Source organism: Pseudonaja textilis, chromosome 5 (assembly GCF_049901715.1).
Source record: "Pseudonaja textilis isolate UNSWEBS1 chromosome 5, rPseTex1.2, whole genome shotgun sequence".
NCBI lineage: Eukaryota > Metazoa > Chordata > Lepidosauria > Squamata > Elapidae > Pseudonaja > Pseudonaja textilis.
This window is the reverse complement of record NC_141994.1, coordinates 19,115,706-19,135,882: the sequence shown is the minus strand read 5'-3', so window position 1 is coordinate 19,135,882 and position 20,177 is coordinate 19,115,706. Positions and strand designations below refer to the sequence as shown.

Here is a 20,177-nt window from a genome sequence, read left to right as displayed (position 1 = left end):
GCCCCCAGAAGCCAAGAGGAACATATGTGCCAAATTTCAAGTTGGTAGGCTTTACAGTTCTGGAGATTTTGTGATGATGTATGAGTGGTATTTTGTTTTTACATATATAGATGAGTGTAAAATGACTTGATAGCACATGATCCACCAATTAATCAAAGCTTCCTTTCACTAGCAGAATTTTCTAGCCGTTGCTATAAAAAAAATACTGTTTTCTGAACAACTATCCTGTTTAATCTTCCTCAGCCCACACTTCCAACTTGCAATCAATTCTAATTTTACAAGAATATTTTCCTCCAAACTCCTTAGCCTCAGACAGAAAGTCATAAAAGGTTGATTCCCCCCAAGTGCTGCGTCAGGGGGAGTTTAGATTGTATGATACATTGGTGAATGTGGGTCCGGGGGCTGGTTTTCTTGGCTGTATTATTTTTTTGCATGCTACCTAGAGTTATGTGCTACGGGTGCTGATAACTCTCGTAAGTAAATAAATAAATAAATATTCCTACCTTGATTTTTCCCAGTATTTAGCTATTGCCATTAGTACTCTAAGTAACTTATTTATTAGTGATCAAATTTTTATTATTTTTTTATTAGCAAACCTCACAGTGTGGCCAGCTATATCCATCGTGTTCTCTTGGGAAAAGGGTTGCTTGTTATTTTTTCAACACTACTTAAAATTAATGATACTGCAAACCAATACAAAGAAATCCACCTTGGGGTCTGAATTCTTCGGAATTATTCCCTTTGCAACTCTTCAATAAACTTGCTTTATATTTCAGTAAATGCCCTGCCGGCAAAAATATTCACAACAGTCTTAATGTAGCTTATGAGGATCTTCAGCCAACACAACACACACATTTTAAACCCAAGAATAAAGCAGAAACTTGTCCACCCCAAGAATAAAACACTCAAACACAAACTAAGTAGTGTGGTATATGCAGTACAATGCAGTGAGCCATGTGCAGATCTGTACATTGGGAAAACAAAACAACCACTTCATAAACACATGGCACAACATAGGAGAACAAACCCATCAGGACAAGATTCAGCAGTCCATCTGCATTTACAAGACAAAGGCCACTCTTTTGAAGACAGCAAAGTCCACATTTTGGACAGAGAAGGCCTCTGGTTTGAAAGAGCAGTCAGAGCGGCCATCTAGGTCAAAACTGAACACTTCTCTCAACAGAGCAGGAGGGATATGACACCATCTATCTCCAATCTACAATCCGGTCCTTTCAACAGTTCCAAGAAGGCTCTCCACACCCATCTGCACCACTCAAGTGACCCTGAGGACGCAGATAAACCTCCAAGTGGCTTCAACGACCCTCTAAAAGGATGCAAATGACCAGCTGTCTGCAAGGAGCAAAATTCCTTCTATTCCCCACCATCCAATCAGAGCTGAAGAAGCTTCTTGGATGAGAAGAGAAATGTCTTCAAAGAAAAAACAAGGAAGTCCAGTTGCCTCTTGAAAAAGCACCTTTGAGGACAATCTTAACGTACCTGGATTATTTTAAAAAAACTGAGTATTAACGATAATTAATTTCACGATGTCCTCAACATACATACAATCCGATCTAATCCGCATTAGCATTTCCCAAGCAAATTCTCCCAGAAGAGATGGAAACAGAAAAAGCTGGTGATTTATTGTCTCTCAACGTATATCTTGAAGCCCTTTCAAAAATACAAATCCAATCCAGAGGTTCAGCTGTTTGACACTTATAACAAACTCACAGCAGACCCAATTCCTCCTCCTCCTCCCATTTAAAATTGTGGCAGTCAGCAATCAATCTCACCACCAAACCTGATGAAGTCATACCTTGCTGTTCATGTACCATCAACCCAGCCTCCAATGAGCAGAGGGCTTATGATCGCAAGCAAAACCATCTGTCTCCTATGCGAAGTTTGATCATATTTCTTCTACCCGATGCCCTATATACTATTTAGCAACTCTATAAAGAAAGCCTGATACAGTACAGTGAGCGTGATTTTGCATTGTGCTGTACATGGTTCCTTACCCATGGAACGGTTCGCGACTTCTTTCACAAACAAAATTCTGCATAACTCACAATAAGCACTTTTTCAACCCCAGGAATCAAATGAACTCGTCTTATGATGCATCTTCCCTGCGAGGTGTGTCTCCTGGATCACTGCAATGCAAATATCCATGCCAGGAGACGTCCAACAACAAAGAGTGAATGTGTATTTCACAGGTAACAACACTCAGAGGTTCATGAGTTCCTTCATAAACTAACGCACACAGGAGATACGATCGATTTCTTATCACTTGATGCGAAGTGAAGCAAAATTACTGTAATGAAATACTGTGGAACCGAACGAAATGTTCACTTATTAAACAAAAAAGGTGTTATGTCTTCTTCACACAAATAATGCCTCTCTGCAGGATGGTGGTGCCTGTCTTGAAAGAGGGGTGGTTACACCCCTTTCTCAAAAGGCCATCCTTAGACCCATAAGTGTTAAGTAAGTGATTTAGGAGAATTTTTATAGCTCACAGTTGAAAAAAGGGACTCTTGGTGCATGGTTGTACCCAAAGTACATAAGATCATCAGCGCTAGTCAGCGATGAATAACTTTCTGCAACTTCCCCTTTTTAGCAATAGCACTTAAGACTTCTGTGTTGCTTCACGGTGCTTTACAGCCCTCTCCAAGTGGCTGACAGATTCAGCACATTGCCCCCAACAATCTGAGTCCTCATTTTACCAACTTTGGAAGGCTGAGTCAACCTTCAGCCTGTCGGGGTCGAACTGCCGGCAGTCGGCAGAGTTAGCCCGCAATACTGCGTTCTAACCATTGCGCCATCACTTTTTAGGGGATGATCTGGACCATATTCCGGCTGGGCTACAGCCCTGAGACTGCATTGGCCATTATTTTAACGCCATCTCAACTCTGAATTCCTCCTCCAAAATCCATTTTAAAAAAGAGATGCACTCCACTTCTCTGCCCCTGGAATCAAGTCAACCCAATGGTGTTTGCTCACCTTTTCTTTTTTATTTTAAATCCCTTTTTCCCCCTGCATCTTTCCCATCAATGTTCTCACTGGATTTTTATGCAGGATCTCTCTAGGGTCCGTTAAATATGCATTTGTTTCCCTTCGTCTGCAGCTACATCGAAATCCGGTCTCAACCCCCTTCCAAAAGATAAACCTCCCCACTCAGTCTAGCCCCGTGATGGCGAACCTATGGCATGCATGACACAGGTGGCACGCAGAACCATTTGTGCTGGCATGCGAAACACAGGCAAACTTACCTTACTGCGCATGTGCGTGCTTCTCAGCTGATTTTCGGCCTGTTTGAGGCCTTTTTCGGCCTCCCAGAGTCTTGAGGAAAGCCTTCGCAGGCTGAAAAATAGGCCCATTTCATCACTTCCTGTATTCCCGGAAATACCGGAAGGGATGAAACGGGCCCATTTTTCAGCCTGCAAATCCTGCAGAAGTTTTCCTCAAGCCTCCGGGAGGCCGAAAAAGGCCTCAAATGTAGTGCAGGTAAGGGGGTGGCCAGGGAGGGATTGGGTGCATATGCACAGGGGGTGTGGGGGGGGGGGCACATTGCCTTCTGGGTGCTGACACATGAGCGTGCAAGCACACGCACAATTTTTGGCACAGGAGCCCCAAAAGGTTAGCCACCACTGGTCTAGCCTGACATGTTGCTTTTCATGAACTCTGGAAGAGCTGCGTTCTCTAGGAGAAAAAAATAGGAAGCAATTTTCCAAGAGAAAATTGGATAGAGTATAGAGAGACATTATATACTTTCTATACCCTAGTATTATAAGCCTATAATTTTCCAGCTCCTCAGCTTCCGATAATAACAGCACATTAGTCATCCTCAGAAATCCTAGATGCAGACACAGCTGGAAAGCTGTTATATATAGTGATCATTTATCATAAAAGCGAATGCTGGGCTTATTCCAGCACATCAGGATGACTAATCCTTGTTTTGCTCCCAAGTACGCAATTCATCAAGAACTGTCTTCCTTCTCTTCTTACTCTTGTTTTTTTTTTCCATACAGTGTACCTTCTTGAGTCTTGACGTATTTTAGAAATCAACCTTAATTGATACAAGTTAACTTGACGTGAATTACTTTTGTTTCAAACTTAGAAAGTTTGTATAAACTGCATTTATTGTTTATTTTTGCAGACTTGGGCTTTTTGTTTATTTACATTAATCACGTTTACCCACGAAGGAAGGAAGGAAGGAAGGAAGGAAGAAGGAAGGAAGGAAGGAAGGAAGGAAGGAAGGAAGGAAGGAAGGAAGGAAGGAAGAAGGAAGGAAGGAAGGAAGGAAGGAAGGACTGACTGACTTAAACTCTTCCCTCTTCCAGATTCTTTCCCCTTCCCTCCCCACTTCCACCAAATATACTCAAACATACACAGTGCATATTATTTTATGAGTAAAGCAATAGATTGGGGCAGCCATTCTGGGATTTCATCATCAAGGAAAAAATAGAGAAAGACTGCAACTTTTTCCAAGCTATGTATAGATCCCAGTTCCTCCTGGAAGTTCTGTAGAGTTTTGTGGACATTTTTACAAGCCGCAATAATGCCATGCATGTTGTGACAGTATGATGCAACTACTCTGAATCACCAGCATCTAAGGTACAATTAGCTGTTTCACTTTCTGTTGATTTTATTTTTTTAAGGATTTTCTAAAAGCAAGCGTTCGCCTCTTCTCAGTTAGACTTGTGCCGTAAAATAGCTTATGGCTGTCTCACAGGCACTCCTACTGTTTAGGCAGTGACACAAGAAATGACTTAAAGTTGTTCCCCGTGGAAAAGTACAAAAAGCTTAAGCAATCAGACGCAGGAATTAGCATTTAAATGTTCACACCTTCTTTTTAAAGGAAACACATGCCTTTTAAACTGGTGTTCAGTTTATGTCTATGATTTCAACTTTCTAGTAATGTGCGTTTTCCAGTAGATATAGTTCTCAACTTGAGTCCAAATTTTATGTTGCTAAGTGAGAAATTTGTTATGTGAGTTTTGCCCCATTTTACGATTTTTCCTCCTACCTTTGTTAAGTGAGTCACTGCAGTTGTTAAATTAGTAATACGGTTGTTCAATGAATCCAGTTTCTCCATGGACTTTCCTCGTTAGGTCGCAAAAGAGAATCACATCACATCACACACACACACACACACGCACACACACAGAGGACACACTCCAACTGTCATAAATGTGAATCAGTTGTCAAGCAACTGAATGTAAATCATGTGGGCCATGGGGATGCTTCAACGGTCATAAATGTGAAAAATGATCATAAGTCACTTTTTCCAGGGCCGTTGTAATTTTGAATTATCACTAAATGATCTGTTGTAAGTCGAGGACTTCCTGTAATTCACTCAATGGTTTGATAGCCAAAGTCAGCTTTCCTCCACCTGGTGCCCCAAAATCATCATGGCTAAGATAAAACTGTAGCCCAACATGTTGGAGGGAAAACACGTCATCTCAGCATAAACACCAACCATGGGACGTGCGTTCTGCATATGCTCAGTGGCCAAGCTCACTGTCAATGATCTTATGTGAATACCCTTTCTTCTACTCGTGTTACCGAAACATAAAAAGCGACTCCTTTCTGCCTCGAGGAGCCCTTAAACAAATCCATCACTCTCTGAAAGTTTGTGAAATGATTCAGGAGAAGCAAAACCCAGAACATGTTGAGACCCGCCAGGCGCTTCGGAGTAGAATAGAATAGAGTAACAGAGTTGGAAGGGACCTTGGAGGTCTTCTAGTCCAACCCCCTGCTTAGGCAGGAAACCCTACACCAGGGTCTCCAACCTTGGCAACTTTAAGACTTGTGGACTTCAACTCCCAGAATTCCTCAGCCAGCAAAGCTGGCTGAGGAATTCTGGGAGTTGAAGTCCACAAGTCTTAAAGTTGCCAAGGTTGGAGACCCCTGCCCTACACCATTTCAGACAAAGGGTTATCCAATCTCTTCTTCAAAACTTTCAGTGTTGGAGCAACCACAACTTCTGGAGGGAAGTTGTTCCACTGATTGTTATTGTTGTTGTTGTTCCAACCGTTAGGAAATTTCTCCTTAATTCTAAGTTGCTTCTCTCCTCAGTTAGTTTCTATCCGTGGTTTCTTGTTTTACCCTCAGGTGCTTTGGAAAATAACTTGACTCTCTCTTCTTTGTGGCAGCCCCTGAGACACTGGAACGCTGCTATCGCGTCACCCCTAGTCCTTCTTTTCATTAAACGTTTAATTAAAGTAATTTTTCAGGGGAGCAGATAGTCCTCAAGTATCCATCTTGTCCTCGTTCTCCTGAGTTACTGCTGCTGCTGTCCGTAGATTTTCCCCCCTTCCATTCCCACCACCACCCAGTACTAGCACTCCTGCCCCGAATGCTTTCATTTTGTATTTCGAACAACACACGAAGCGTGCAAGCCAGTTCGGTGCATGCAATGGTTCGTGTGCGAATCGTTCCGTCCTTCATAGCCCCATCTACTGGAGATCCCCTTTTCCAGACCCAACATGGTCGCACCTCTTTGATCCGCTTGACTAAAGCATTCTGGTCAAAGGCCACAGCTTCTGCACACTGGTGGAGGTGGTCCTGGTACCGGAGACACAGCTGTAGTACTTGCTGAGAATCAAGTTTTTCTAGTTTAATGTTGGTAGGAGACATCTGCCCACTAAGAAGTCCTAGAAAGGGGAGGAGAGAAAGAGAGGGTAATTAAAGACATTGCCAAGAACTAGAAAGACCAAAAAAAAAAAAAAAAAACCCACAAAATGTCCAAATATTATCTGCCTACATCATGGATGTCAAACTCGATTTCACTGAGGGCCGCATCAGGGTTGTGTTTGACCTCAGGGGGGCGTGGCTAGAGTGGGTGTGGCTAGGGTAGGTGTGGCCAGTTTGATGTCATTTGTGTCAGGGCGCCTGTGGTGGCCTAAGCGCTCTGCCAGTGAAAATGGGCTCCCAGGCTCCGTTTTTGCCTGCCACGGCAACCCTCTTTGCCAGGGAAAATGGAGCTTGGGATGGTTCTGGCAGCTGAAAACGGACCCTGGGAGCTCCATTTTCGCTGGCAGAAGCATGGCGGTCTTATCCTTCGCAGTTTCCAGTGCAGCCCCCTGGGCCGGATCTAAGTACCTTGTGGGTCAGATCTGGCCCCCGGGCCTTTAATTTGTCACCCCAGGCCTACAGGGTAAGGTCACTGAAAACAGTGTTTCTCAACCTTGGCAACCTTAAGATGTGTGGATTTCAACTCTCAGAATTTTAGGCATTGAAATCTCACGTCTTCCAAGCTGCCAAGGTTGAGATATGTTAACTTAAAAACATTGCTAGGGTAAGCCAGATAAGAGCTGAATTTTTAGCAAAAGAGAGAGAGAGAGAGAGAGAGAGAGAGAGAGAGAGAGAGAGAGTGAGTGAGTGTCGGCGTTCCAGCAACCTCCATTCCAATCAATAACTCTGAGACAGACATATCTCAAAGGTACCTTTAATGGGATAGTAAACCGGCACATCTGTGGAATCACCAATCTGAAAGTTTTTGGGCTTCCTTGCAATATTTAAAACTACAAATCCATCCCCTGTTTGGCCGTCATCACATCACATGGCCCAATCACGATCCGTCCTAAAGCAAGGTCCTCATTTCATCCTGCGCCATACTCAGTGACCTTGAACTAACAAAAGAATTTTATTTTGTCTACTTAGAGCTACTCAACCCTCCCACTTTCTCAGGTTTCTGGCAGCGTGTCTCAATCTCAATATGGCTTCCAAAGCTGACCGAGAGCTTCTTTTATGGATAGTAGCATTGATAATTTTTAAGGCATTCTGGATCTTCACTTCCACTCGTAATGAAAGGAAGACAAATGCAGGTAGCCCACAGTTCAGCCCCAAATTTCTGTGGCTAAGTGAGATAGTTGTTAAATGAATTTTACCCCCATTGTACGATCTTTCTTGCCATGGTTGTTAAGTGAATCAGTGCAGTTGTTAAGTTAGTAACAGAGCTAATCGGGCTTCCCCATTGACTTTGCTTGTCTGAAGGTCGTACAAGTTGATCACATGACCCCGGCACACTGCAACCGTCATAAATATGGGTCAGTTGCCAAGCATCTGAATTTTGATCATGTGACCCCCAGGAGGATGCTTGCAAGGGTCCTGAGTAAAAAATGGCCATAGAGTCACTTTTTCCATGTTGTAACTTTGAATTGTCACTAAAAACAAAGGATGGTAAGTCACAGACCTGTTTAGTTTTCTACACTTTTGTTTTTATGACTCTGTAATCCTTTAATTTGGGATGGAGTCAGGGCAACTCGATGGAGCCGATTATTCACTGGCTGGATGCCCTGCCTGATGCCTATGTGGAGTTTGCAGCAGGTATTTTGTTTTTCTTTTGCGCCCTAAGAGAGCATCTGCCGCTGCCTAGATGTGAACTCTCAACCTTCTGAGTGGGAGGAGAGCGTCTTCACCACTAGGCCACCACATTGCTCATATGTTATTATATACTCATGGTGCTTAATCAACAGTTCAGGGAGCTCAATGGGTCATTCAGTGGGATGCAACCTCTTGCATAGGCCACATACAGGGGAAAACGCACTGGAAAAAAGGGGGATAATACAACAGTGGTGGGACTCATCTCTGGGGAGGGATGAATCTGCCTACCGAGATGAGGTGGACCTGTTGCTTTCGTGCTGTGGAGACAATAACTTGGTCCTCAACACCAATAAGACCAAGGAGCTTATAATGGACTATGGAAAGAACAGATCTGACATCCAACCCTTGCTTATCCATGGAGACTGAGTGGAGCAAGAGGTCACTTTTAAGTTTCTGGGTGTTACCCTAAAAGAGGACCTGACCTGGGGTGCTCAGATTGCAGCCCTGGTCAAAAGGGCCCAGCAGAGATTATACAACCTGAGGCTTCTCAGAAAACAACAAGTGAATGAGAAACTGCTGGTGACCTTCTACCGCTGCACCATAGAGAGTATCTTAACTTACTGCACCTCTGTATGGTTTGTCAATTGCACAGGGGCAGATAGGACAGCACTCCAGAGGGTTAACGTTTTTATTGCCCAGAAGTTCATGGGTTGCCCTCTCCCCTCTTTGGAAGAGCTTTATAGCTCCCGCTGCCTTAAGAAAGTTCAGAACATTCTCAAAGATCCATCTCATCCTGGGCATCTTTTTTTTGAACTGTTACCATCTGGCAGACGGTACAGAATAATAAAAACAAGGACAAATAGGCTGAAAAACAGTTTCTGTCCCAGGGCAGTAGCTCTGTTGAATTCTGCTATACACCGTAGTGTTGGTGCGGTGTCAGGGTTTTTAGATTCAACGTGTGGAGGGTGAAGGATGTGTGTGTTTATTTTCATGGTCATGGTCATGATAGGCATTGAAGATGGTGTTTGATTTCGTTGTATGAGGTGCAATGACAATAAAGTAAAGTAAAGAGAATGATAGCCCCTCTTCTGCCTCAGTCCCAGTCCCAGGGAGCTATAGAAAGCTATGATATGTATGGAAGGTCAGGATTTGGGGTGTTAATTATTTAACAAAATAAAAAAATAAGAGGGTGAAAATGAGAGCAAGAGGTTTCAGGTTTCCAGACCCACTCTAAACCAATCATCACTATCACCAACATGTGAAAAACAGCTCAGGATAACTTTTAGTATCAAAATGGATAGATTTTGGTGTCACAATTCCAGGACATTTTCCCAAATTTTTGGAGGTGTTTAAAGGCAGAAATTGAATAATTATGTTCTCCAGAAGCCTCCCATCCTTATTTACACCCTTAATTGCGGGGAGGAGAAAAGTACTCCCTCAAAGCAGCTGTTTTGGCACATTTTAGCAATACAGATTTGGAGCTGGGCTGGGGGCTGGGGGTTAAGGAAGACAGATGCTCCAAAGAGTTTCTGGCATATTTGTACCAGAAGCTTAAATAAAACTGCTGTAGCAATGTTTCTTTATGCAGCATATTGAAGATATAAAAGCTCCTGAAGGGGAAAAAAATCAATTCAAACCACATCAGATTTTATTCCTATTAACAGACAGACTGCTTCCATTCCCCCCTTGCAGTTCTGTGCCTATTTATTTATTTACATTTCTGATATTTACTGATGGAGTGGAAACAGCATTACAGTGAAATAATTTTTTCCGAGTTCATCTTTCTGGTCGAAAATCAAGGAATAGCCCCCAAATTCATCAACACTCTGAAAAGATCCTATTTCAATGTTCTGAAAACCGAGAGAAGCCCCAGGAGACCATATTCCAAACCAAACTGATCTGTAAAAAAGCCTTTCGAAAACACACAGCTGAAGTACATTGGTTCCATGAAGCCTGGGACCATTCATAAATCTTTTTCTATAGAGAACAACAATAAATAACATGACTATTGTACATGTATGACCACAGCTGAGCCCAAAATTTATGTTGCTAAGTGAGAAACTTGTTAAGTGAGTTTTGCCCCATTTTATGACTGTTCTTGCTTGCCACTGTTGTTAAGTGAATCAATCATCCTCTTTTAACGACCCTATAATCCCTGCTGAGGTGGAGTCTAGGCAACTGAACAGAGCTGAATGTTTATTGGCCGGATGCCCTTCCTATCACCAATGCGGAGATTTTTTTTTCAGCAGGTATATTCTCAGTGTACTCAGAGAGAGAAATATCTGCCTCTACCTAGGATCAAACCCACAGCCTCCTGATTGTGAGGTGAGAGCTGCACCTCTAGGCTACTCTGACCATGCTTTTCTCTCCAGGAATTTTAAATATTTTAACCGCATATAATTCTTTAATAACTCTGTCATAGCACAAGACATCTTGATTCACCTCAATCACTCAGATCAATCAATCTATAGTATTTCTTCGGTCAATGACCAACGAACTTTAAAAGAACAATAACAGAATGAAGAAAATGAATAATGTACCCACAACTAACAATCATTCATGACTGATTCCAAGGGAGATGGCTCCACCTGAGATATCATTGAAGAATATTAGGAAACTTCAGCTATTTTATAAACCAAGTACAGTATGTTCTTATTATTTCATCAGTGATGTCTACCTTATCACATCCAAGGTCAATCAATGTTTTTTGTGACGCTTGGGTAGCTTATTTTCCCAGTAATTCCTTTTCTTAGTTGTTACTATGCAAACAAAATGTTAAAAAGTTCTATTTACCAAGCATATCTATGTTATATTAAAGTAACCAAGATATCTTTACAATCTCCAAGGCATGTCACAACTTTTGAGCAACCCTAATGTTTGGAAATCGAAAGTTGAAAAACTTGATACTCCCTACAAGTTCCACATCCCCTTCAACTGAAGCTGTGCTTATGTCTTTCCGTGCTCTTCGGTTTGGAGAACAGACGGAACAAAGGGCAGGTTTTTTTTAATTCTTCCTTTTTTAAAATGTCCTCTTAACAGGTGGCTTATTAAGTTTTAATTCTTAATAAGACACCCATAACCTGTTTCAGAGGTATTTTCTTATCATATTTCTCAGTACTTCAACAATGGCATAGCTTCTGATGTACTTGAAAAGTTCTTAAAAATTAAGAACTTCTAACATACTAGAAAAAATGGGATAGATTCAGAGATGGACCTGCCCTGAAAATAGCCCGTGTTGAACTGTACGGTACAGTCAAACTTCAGCAGGGGAAATGTTTTACGACATTTTGTATTGTGTCGTAAACTGTTTCAGGATCATTTTTATGCCATTAATTAAAATCCTTTCTAAAATTTGCAAAAATTTCAATTCCACGGGAGTCATGAGTCCTGGATTTTGGATGCAATCTGTAAGTTGGACCATTTGAAGCAACTTCGTTCAAAACATTCTGTCCTATGGCGCACCATTTTGCCCAGTGAAAGGTTACAAGAAACAGTTTTAGGGAGGGATTGACAGATAAGGCTTTGGAGCTTGCCAATTTTAACCCACCCATTCATACCTGCTCTGCTCAAGTTGGTCTCAATCTCAGATTCCATTCCAAGCTGGTTTAAAAAGCAACAGGACAAACTAATCTTCTCATTTGTTTTCTGTTTTTCACTGTTGCCTTACAGAGTGGGTCAAGTCTGAAATTTCCCAGAAATTACTCAGCCAGGATCGCTTGGTTTCCCTGTGATTTGCTTTCAGCAAAGGATTTGCGACACCTGCGCTCTTTGTATTTCACATCCGCCTGTAGAAATAAAACCCCCGGTCAGGGTATGTGACCACAGAGTGGTCTGTGCTATATACAGCTCTGTGCTATATAAAGTTCACCTCCATTAACAGGTGTTCAGGTGGTAAGAAAGACGCCACCTTCCTAACTAGGTTCCAATGTCTTTTTTTTTTGAAGGTTTGACCAGATTAGCCCATCAAGAGGCCAATATTGCCTATTACATAGCAGAATTCAGCTGATCTAAATCAGTGGTTGCCAACTAGTAGGCCAGGGACCACTGGTGGTCCATGAGAAAATATTGGTGGTCCACAGAGAAATGTCACCCCCAAAGCAATTAATCCAGGCTGCGCGGGAACACAAGGCTTGCGTCGCAAACAGCATGAGGTAGTGAGGGGAGGGGGGAGAGGGCCGAGGGGGAGAACTTGCCCCACTCACCCCCCATATGCCTTGTCTGGCCACCGGGCTGCTTCTTTCGGCTTCTTTCTTCTTCTGCTTTTGGCTGCATGCAAGGAAAACAGCAAAAGTCTTTCTTTCTTTCCCCCAAACTCCTCCAGAAATGAGTCTTTGGGAAATAAATGGTAAGGCAACCTGCTCCAAGACGCTGTGCCAGTGCAACAAGTCTAGCATTTCTGGTGGAATTTGGGGGAGAGGAAGAAAGACTTCTGCTGCTTTCCTTGCATGAAGCCAAAAGTAAGTAAGTCAGTCAGTCAGTCAGTCTCCCTCCCTCCCTGCCTCTGAGAACAGAGCTGGAGATGGTATCCTGCAATCCCAAATAAAGAATGATCGATCAGTAGGAAAACGAGGTGGAGAATTTTCCTTCAGCCTTTTGGGAGGATTTTCCCAGGGGCTCTGGTCCCAAAATTATGAGTGTGGTGGTCCCTGAGGTCCAAAAGGTTGGCGACCCCTGATCTAAATCTTCAGAATGCTTTGATGCTACCCTGTGCAGACATGGAGCTACTGTTTTATTCCCCTGCAAATGTATCAGGAAATTAAAAGCTATAAAATGCAGAGAAGCCCTTCAATAACAAATACTACTTTTTACAATGTGGCACTATCAGTAGCTTCTGCTGAGAAGAAAAACTGGCATGTCTAGCATCTGCTCTGAGCAATTACCTGGTCATAAGACTTACAGACAATAGCAGACAAAGACTACTCTATCACGTTTTCCACTCGCCTCCGCTGACAGGACGTTGTCAGACTTGTCTGATTATGTGAAAATATATAGCCTGTTTTTCTACCCAAAAGCCAAGCCTCAAAGCAGCTTTGGGGGAAAAAATAAGTCACTTCAAATGAACAAAAATCATTGAAAAAAAATGTAGAATAAGTAGCATCCTGGGCAGCACAAAACAAGCAACAAGAACAGGAGCAGCCAAGATGGAAAGCTATTTCTGTCTTCTTCCACATTAAACCATTACCAAATGCATACAGAATACATAATACAGATTCCATTAAAACTTGATTCTACACTATCGGGCTCTTACTCCAAAAGATAAAAACAAGAATGGAACGATCAGGCCTCACGGTGATTGGACAAGCAATAAACATGACAAGGAATCATTATTCCTTGCGGTATATTTGGATGGAAACTGATCGAGGAGAGATTTAACCTGGAAATAAGGAGAAACTTTCTGACAGTGAGAACCACCAGCCAATGGAACAGAAGTTGCCCTCGGAAGTTGTGGGAGCACCATCACTTGAGACTTTCAAGAAGAGATTAGACTGCTATTTGTCCTGAAATGGTGTAGGGTCTCCCGCTTGGGCAGAGGGGTTGGACTAGATGACCTACAAGGTCCCTTCCAACTCTGATTATCTGTTATTTAGGCTAGATTAAAGCAAGCAAGCAGAGAGGTGCCACCTTCAATACAACTTATTTCGAGAACATCAGAATACGGCACAGTGCTTTCCTATTTTTCAAAAACAAAAAAACCCCAAACCTCACCCCTACATTCTTAGAATTAGGGGGCTACTTCAAACAGTAGACAGGAGGTCCCCGAGTTACGGCCACAATTGAGCCCAAAATGTATACTGCTCAGTGAGACGTTTTGGTTAAGTTAGTGACACGGTTTTTAAGTGAACCTGGCCTCCTCGTGTTGACTTTGCTTGTCAGAAGATCACCAAAGATGACACTGAAACTGTCGTAAGTATGAGTCAGTTGCCAAGCATCTGGATTTTGATCATGTGACTGTGGGGATGCTGCAACGGTGGAAGAAATGGCGCTAATTCACTTTTTTTTCAGTGCCTTTGTAACTTTGAATGGCTGTAAGTACTATATGTGCATTCTAATAAACTGTTGAAAGAATAAGCTGGGGAAGACCAAGTTGTATGTTGGGAGCTCCAGGGAACACAGGCGAAGATCTTTCTTGGCCCTGATTTAAGAAGAGCTCAGCTATGCAAGATGACAGCTGGGATCTGTTGGATCCCATTCACTCTTTAGCATTAAAACTGCCCAGAATATCATTGGTCTCAGCCAGTCCTCGAGTATCGAAGATTTGTCCTGAAATGGATACAAACTCCAGCTCCTTTGTAGTGCAATGGTGGTTTATTCATTAGCTCAGCCAACAACAAACACCCTTCTCTGACAAGAAAGGCTAAAAGCCAGGCAAGGTTAGAGTTGGGTTTGAGTTTGCTCCCTTTCCTTTTATTACCATTATCATGAGACACGCTCCACTGTTATGACTCCCCTTCAAAATTCAAACGGACAAAACAGAAAGCAGCCATTTCAAAATTAAATCAAACAGAAAGAAGTCTTACAAGATAACGGCTGGCAGAAACCACAGCATAAATCTTTACTCTGTCCGGCAAACCAGTCCTGGCAATAAATCCTCAGCCTCAGAGCTTCTTGCTGTAACGTCCTCACTCAAATAGTCATTTTGTTCCTGGCAAATTTTACCAGCCCAGCTGTGTCCTTTTATACTCATTGAGGCAACGTGCTAATTTACTGACTCGCCCTCCTCCTTCGTTCCAGCTGAGTTTGCCTTCTCAAACATCTTCTGTTCCTTACATTTAACCACAAATTTTCCAAGTTCTCATCTCCACTAAAAGACTCTCTCAAAACTTCCCTGTCAGCCATTCCCGGCTGTTGATCAGATAAGGAACCAGAGGAGGTCAAAGGTCCGGACAATTCTAATACATCAGGTCTGTCTTCCTTTGTCACGTCCATCTCCTCATCCTGGTTACTAGTCCAATCACTGAGCCATGCCGGCTCATATTTTTCTGCCATGTCCTCCTCACTTGAACTCATATCAGTCACAGGAGCTGAATCCAAGCCCGGAGCCACAACACTCCACCACACCCAGGCCTACACGCAGTTCTAATTCTGGCCGTGCCTAGCCCATTACCCCTAAATAAATTATCCCCTATGTCTACATCCCTACCCTATTCTGACCCTCACTAACTGATCCCCACCTGGTGCCACCTTCACCATGTTTTAACCTAAGGCTTAATTCCCACCTATATGTGCCCCACCCCCCTTTAACAATACGCACCACATCAAAACATGAAAAGAGCCATTTCCAGCAGCCCCGCAGTTGTTTCAGAATCTATCCAGCAGCCCTGCAGTTGCTTCAGAATCCATCCTCCATCCCCGCAGTTGTTGCAGAATCCATCCTCAGCTCTGCTGAGTCATTCCAAAGCCATCGGCCAGCACACAAGCAGAAATACAGATCCGGCAGCAGCAGAGATAAGGTGACATGGCCAGCTGATTTGCTGCGAGTCATATTCGGAGTTGACGGGCTCCGAGTGAACTCAAAGCCCGACAATTGGGCTCCAGCTAGCAGCCCTGGATGGCATCTTCGCAACTCGCTGTTTGAGGCAGTTTCACAACATTCTCAGAGACTCTTCCCATCCTGCTTACAATCTTTGTGAACTGTTGCCTTCTGGGAGAAAATACAGAACAGTTAAAACTCAGACCTCGCGTTTTCTGAACAGTTTTTATCCCGGAGCTATAATTGCACTTAACAGTGAACTTAAGGATCACCATCAGTGAGCTGTTGGACAATATTACTTGGTCTGTTGTGGTGGGTGCTTGTGTGTTTTTAGGGGGCAGGGAATTTTGGCAGGTGGGGAGGTGTTTGGGGGTTGTCCTGTGTGTGTGTGTGTGTGCATGTTGAGCCTGGTCTCTGGGTGTTATGTGAATTTCGTTGTATGTATACTGTGTATATACAATGACCATAAAGAATTCAATTTAGCAAGAGTCTTTTAAAGGGCAGCTCCTGCCTACCCAAGCTGCCTTTACATTTTTCTTCCCACTTTATATTCAGTGGAAATTGGCACCAGTTGCACATGTGCTTGCTGTCCTCTCACTTAGCTTGGTTCTGGTTGATTGAAGCTCCAGCAACTTTCATTCTTAGGATCTCACAACGGACTGAAAAGTCGTTCCATCCATCTTCTGAATAAATGAGCAATCCATTTCTGGAATGTTAATGCCAAAATGCGAAAGATACTGCTGAGAGTCTATATGGATTCTGGCAGCATAGAAATTTGAAAAAAAGTGGCCAAAAAAACCCCCCACCGTAATTTAGTCCTGCCGATGTACTAGTAGAGCTTGAGTTGCAACGGTTCATTTAGTGACCATTCAAAGTTACAACGGCACTGAAAAAAAGGACTTATGACCTGTTCTCACACTTACAACTATTGCTTCATCCCCAAGGTCATGTGATCAAAATTCAGACGCTTGGCAACTGACTCATACTTATGACCACTGCAGTGTCTAAAAGTCACCTTTTGCAACCTTCTGACAAGCAAAATCAATGAGAAAACCAGATTCATTTAACAACCATGTTAATAACTTATCAATTGCAGTGATTCACTTAACAACTGTGGCAAAAAAGTAATAAAACTCCTTTAACTCACTTTACAAATGTCTCACTTAACAACAAAATTGGGGGCTCAATTTCAGTCATTAAGTCAAGACTTACCAGTATTTTGAAAAATCCACTCTGGTCATAGAGTGGACTACAATACCTCGTTGCCCAGAGTCATTTGCTTGACAAAGGCAGCTATAAAAATTAAACCAATTAAATTACTGCAAATCTGTACAAGGGCAATTTAACTTCATAACCATTGCTCATTCAGGCAAAACAGCTATTTAATTCTGCTCACACAGGTGGGTATGTTAGGAACTTAGGAGTGATCTCCAAGATCAAGGACACCAGAGTGGATTCAGACTTCAGTTCTGATTAAAATACCATTTATTTGGATGAGCAGAAAATCTCTTGCATTCTTAGCTGCCATATCCGTTCATTATTTCCTGTCAAGACACGACTGGAGTTGAACGGCTTTTCATATTCTTCTCATCTACGTTAACCAAGCATAAAAGTAATATTATTGATGTGCTTAAGTGGGACAGAGCAGGAACACCCAATTATCTCAGGCTACTTCCTTCGCTTGGCTGTTTATGCCTCTAACTATAGGCTGCCTTATCAGCAGCTTCAAACTTGAATCTGAAATGTCCCTGAAACTTCCCTGTAACATTTACTTCCTCTACCTCCAAACTAGTGGGGGGATGGGTGGAGGAAGGGTAGCCAAATGCCTTCCAAATTAAAATGTGCAAGTACAATGATGATACTGTGAGGATGTTCCAGATATCTGGGTGAACCAGTCCCTCTGTAAACAACCCAGACAAAAAATAAGATTGTCATAAATTAAAGACTTGCTCCCTGTGTGACAATTAAGTCGAATGGCCAGGTCTTCAATGAATAACAGTACTGTAAAGGGTTGTTTTTTTTTTAATGTAAAACACACATCCCTCACTTCATACAATATCCTGGGCCAGTCGTTCTCAACTTTAGCAATTTTAAAATGGGTGAACTTCAACTCCCAGAATTCCGCAGCCAGCATTCGGGGAATCGAAGCCCACCCATCTTAGAAGTTGCCATGGGTTCTCTCTGCAATTCTTACATCCAGGTGCTCCAATGTTCTACGTATTTATTTGTACATAATGTTAAAAACTAAGCTGCATCATCTTTTCCAAACTTTGTAAGGAGGTAGTGAAAATTATTCAGTCAAAATAATGTTTAAATAGCCCTGTCTTTTTTAAAGAACATTTTCGAGTCAGGTTGGAAAATGGCAGCCAGAATTGTGTTCAAGGCGGTCAAATACTGGTGTGATTAGTCTCAGGCAGTCACTTTGATTTAATCCTGGTGACACAGCAAACCAGAAAGACCAGCCTGACAAGGAAATATCATCTCACTTTGTGAATGGTACCCAATGAGCAACCCTTGCTCACTGATAAATGAAAGAATAAACCAGGAAGGAGGGATTCGGAATGCTTCCTTCGTTTTCTATTTTTTTCCTTTTGAAATCAAAGCAAATCAGAAGAGCTTTAAAAAATAACCAATGCCACTGACGTTCAAGGCTTTCATAAATACTGATTAAAATGAAGACCTTCATTCTTTACACAATTTGACAAGAGTGATAGTATAACTAAATGATCATATTACTTTTGGGGGACAGGTTCTTTGGAAGGAAGCTGATAATATTTAAAATAGAAAAACAATTTTGCTACACAGCCAAGTTTATGGTACATGCAAACAATTACATCAGTTACACCTTGCAAAACTGTGACCAACCTAAGCAGTTTGGCTCAAAACAAAGCTACTTCATTATTTCAAAATACATTTTCCCAGTATACACTTAGCTGCAGTGAGTCACTTCTTAGGAAATGCAAGGCCATATATTGTTAGAAGCCTTATCTCCCCTAAGTTCTCTGAGATGGACCAACCTATGAGTCCAACCTCCCATAGAGAGTTTTGGAACATCTGTTATAAGCATCTTAGCAACAAAGTGATCTGGCTAGGCAAAGGATGTCCTCCATATTCATACAGCATCTCATCCACTCCAAAATAAAGGCCAAATCCCAACACAAATGAAGAGTCTGGTAGTCCTCTACTTACAATAGTTCATTTAGTGACCATTCAAAGGTACAATGGTTCTGAAAAAAAGTGTCTTGCTACTAACAGCTGCAGTAATTCACTTAACAACTGTGGCAAGAAAGGTCATAAAACTGATCAAAACTCACTTAACGAATGCCTCCACTTTCCAACTGAAATTTTGGGCTCAACTGTGATCATAAGTTGAGGACCACCTGTTCTGGGACTGTGGTTTTTTTGCCATAACTCCAGGCTTAACATAGAGGCTGTGAACCCACAAGGTAATCTGGATGTCCCTTGGGGTATGTGAATTGAAATTATCCAAGATCAAAAGCCTCAAGAATGTCAACATTGGTCTTCAGGAGCTATCAGAGGCTGTTCACCATAAGCAGTTTCTGCTTGTCCTTACAGCTGACTTTCACATAAAGGCACATGCAGCCAGAGTTTCTTGGGGTAGTGTTCTAGAGTGTCTACGCCACCTTTGTGAATTTGGTGGGGTTAAAACACCGTTTGATGAAGGGGAAAGGGTAAATTTAGCCTTTGTTATTTCTTCCAATTGCATGGTGTTTAATATCACATTATCAGCAATATTAAAGCTAAAATAAAATGGACAAAGTAATTTTAAATGCAGTAATAAAAACTGGGGCATTCAAAACACACTGGGCAATATTCCATATTTAGAAAGAGAATTTTTTGTCAGTGAGGTATTTAACAGAAAAGGGTTTTTTGATTACATTTAAAGGAGATGAACATGTACTATTTGGAATGAGTCAGAAGCATATGAAAATAAACATTTGTATGGATGACATACAATAAAAGAAAATGCAGGCCTCTCTAAAAGTAACAAAGGGATGAAATCATTCATATCTGTAGGTATTTGGTATGACTGAGGAATAGGCACTCAGAAGGAATTGTGGAACAACAGATACAAGAGTTAATTATCTGTTTGGGTCTGTTTGGAGTGGGTTATAAATATTGTAAATGTAAATAAATAAAATTTCAAGATGATCACAGGGTCAAAGATGATATAATGTGAATTTGGTAAGTTAGCCAAAACAACATAAACATATCATTATCTAAATGCTAAAACACTTTTTCCCCATATAACTTTTATTAAAAATTTTAAACAAAAAGGTAAAAGGTTACACAAATGAATATTACAGACAGTAAGGAAGGAAAAGTAAAAAGAAATATATACATATATATAAAAAAGAAAAAGTGT

The 20,177-nt window shown here is 41.9% G+C and overlaps 1 protein-coding gene across 10 annotated transcripts in view; it reads right to left on the bottom strand.

The window, feature by feature from the left end:
* The window catches only part of BORCS5 (BLOC-1 related complex subunit 5), a 78,799-nt gene that overhangs the window by 47,873 nt on the left and 10,749 nt on the right, over nucleotides 1-20,177 (bottom strand). For all 10 annotated transcript variants that reach the window (XR_015743783.1, XR_015743784.1, XR_015743782.1 and 7 more), the window contains exon 3: nucleotides 6,490-6,647. Coding sequence is in view for 2 of the 10 variants with exons in the window: in XM_087934228.1 (XP_087790354.1) it covers nucleotides 6,490-6,647 (158 nt within the window). In the remaining 8 variants the exon portion in view is untranslated. The remainder of the gene's footprint in view (nucleotides 1-6,489; nucleotides 6,648-20,177) is intronic.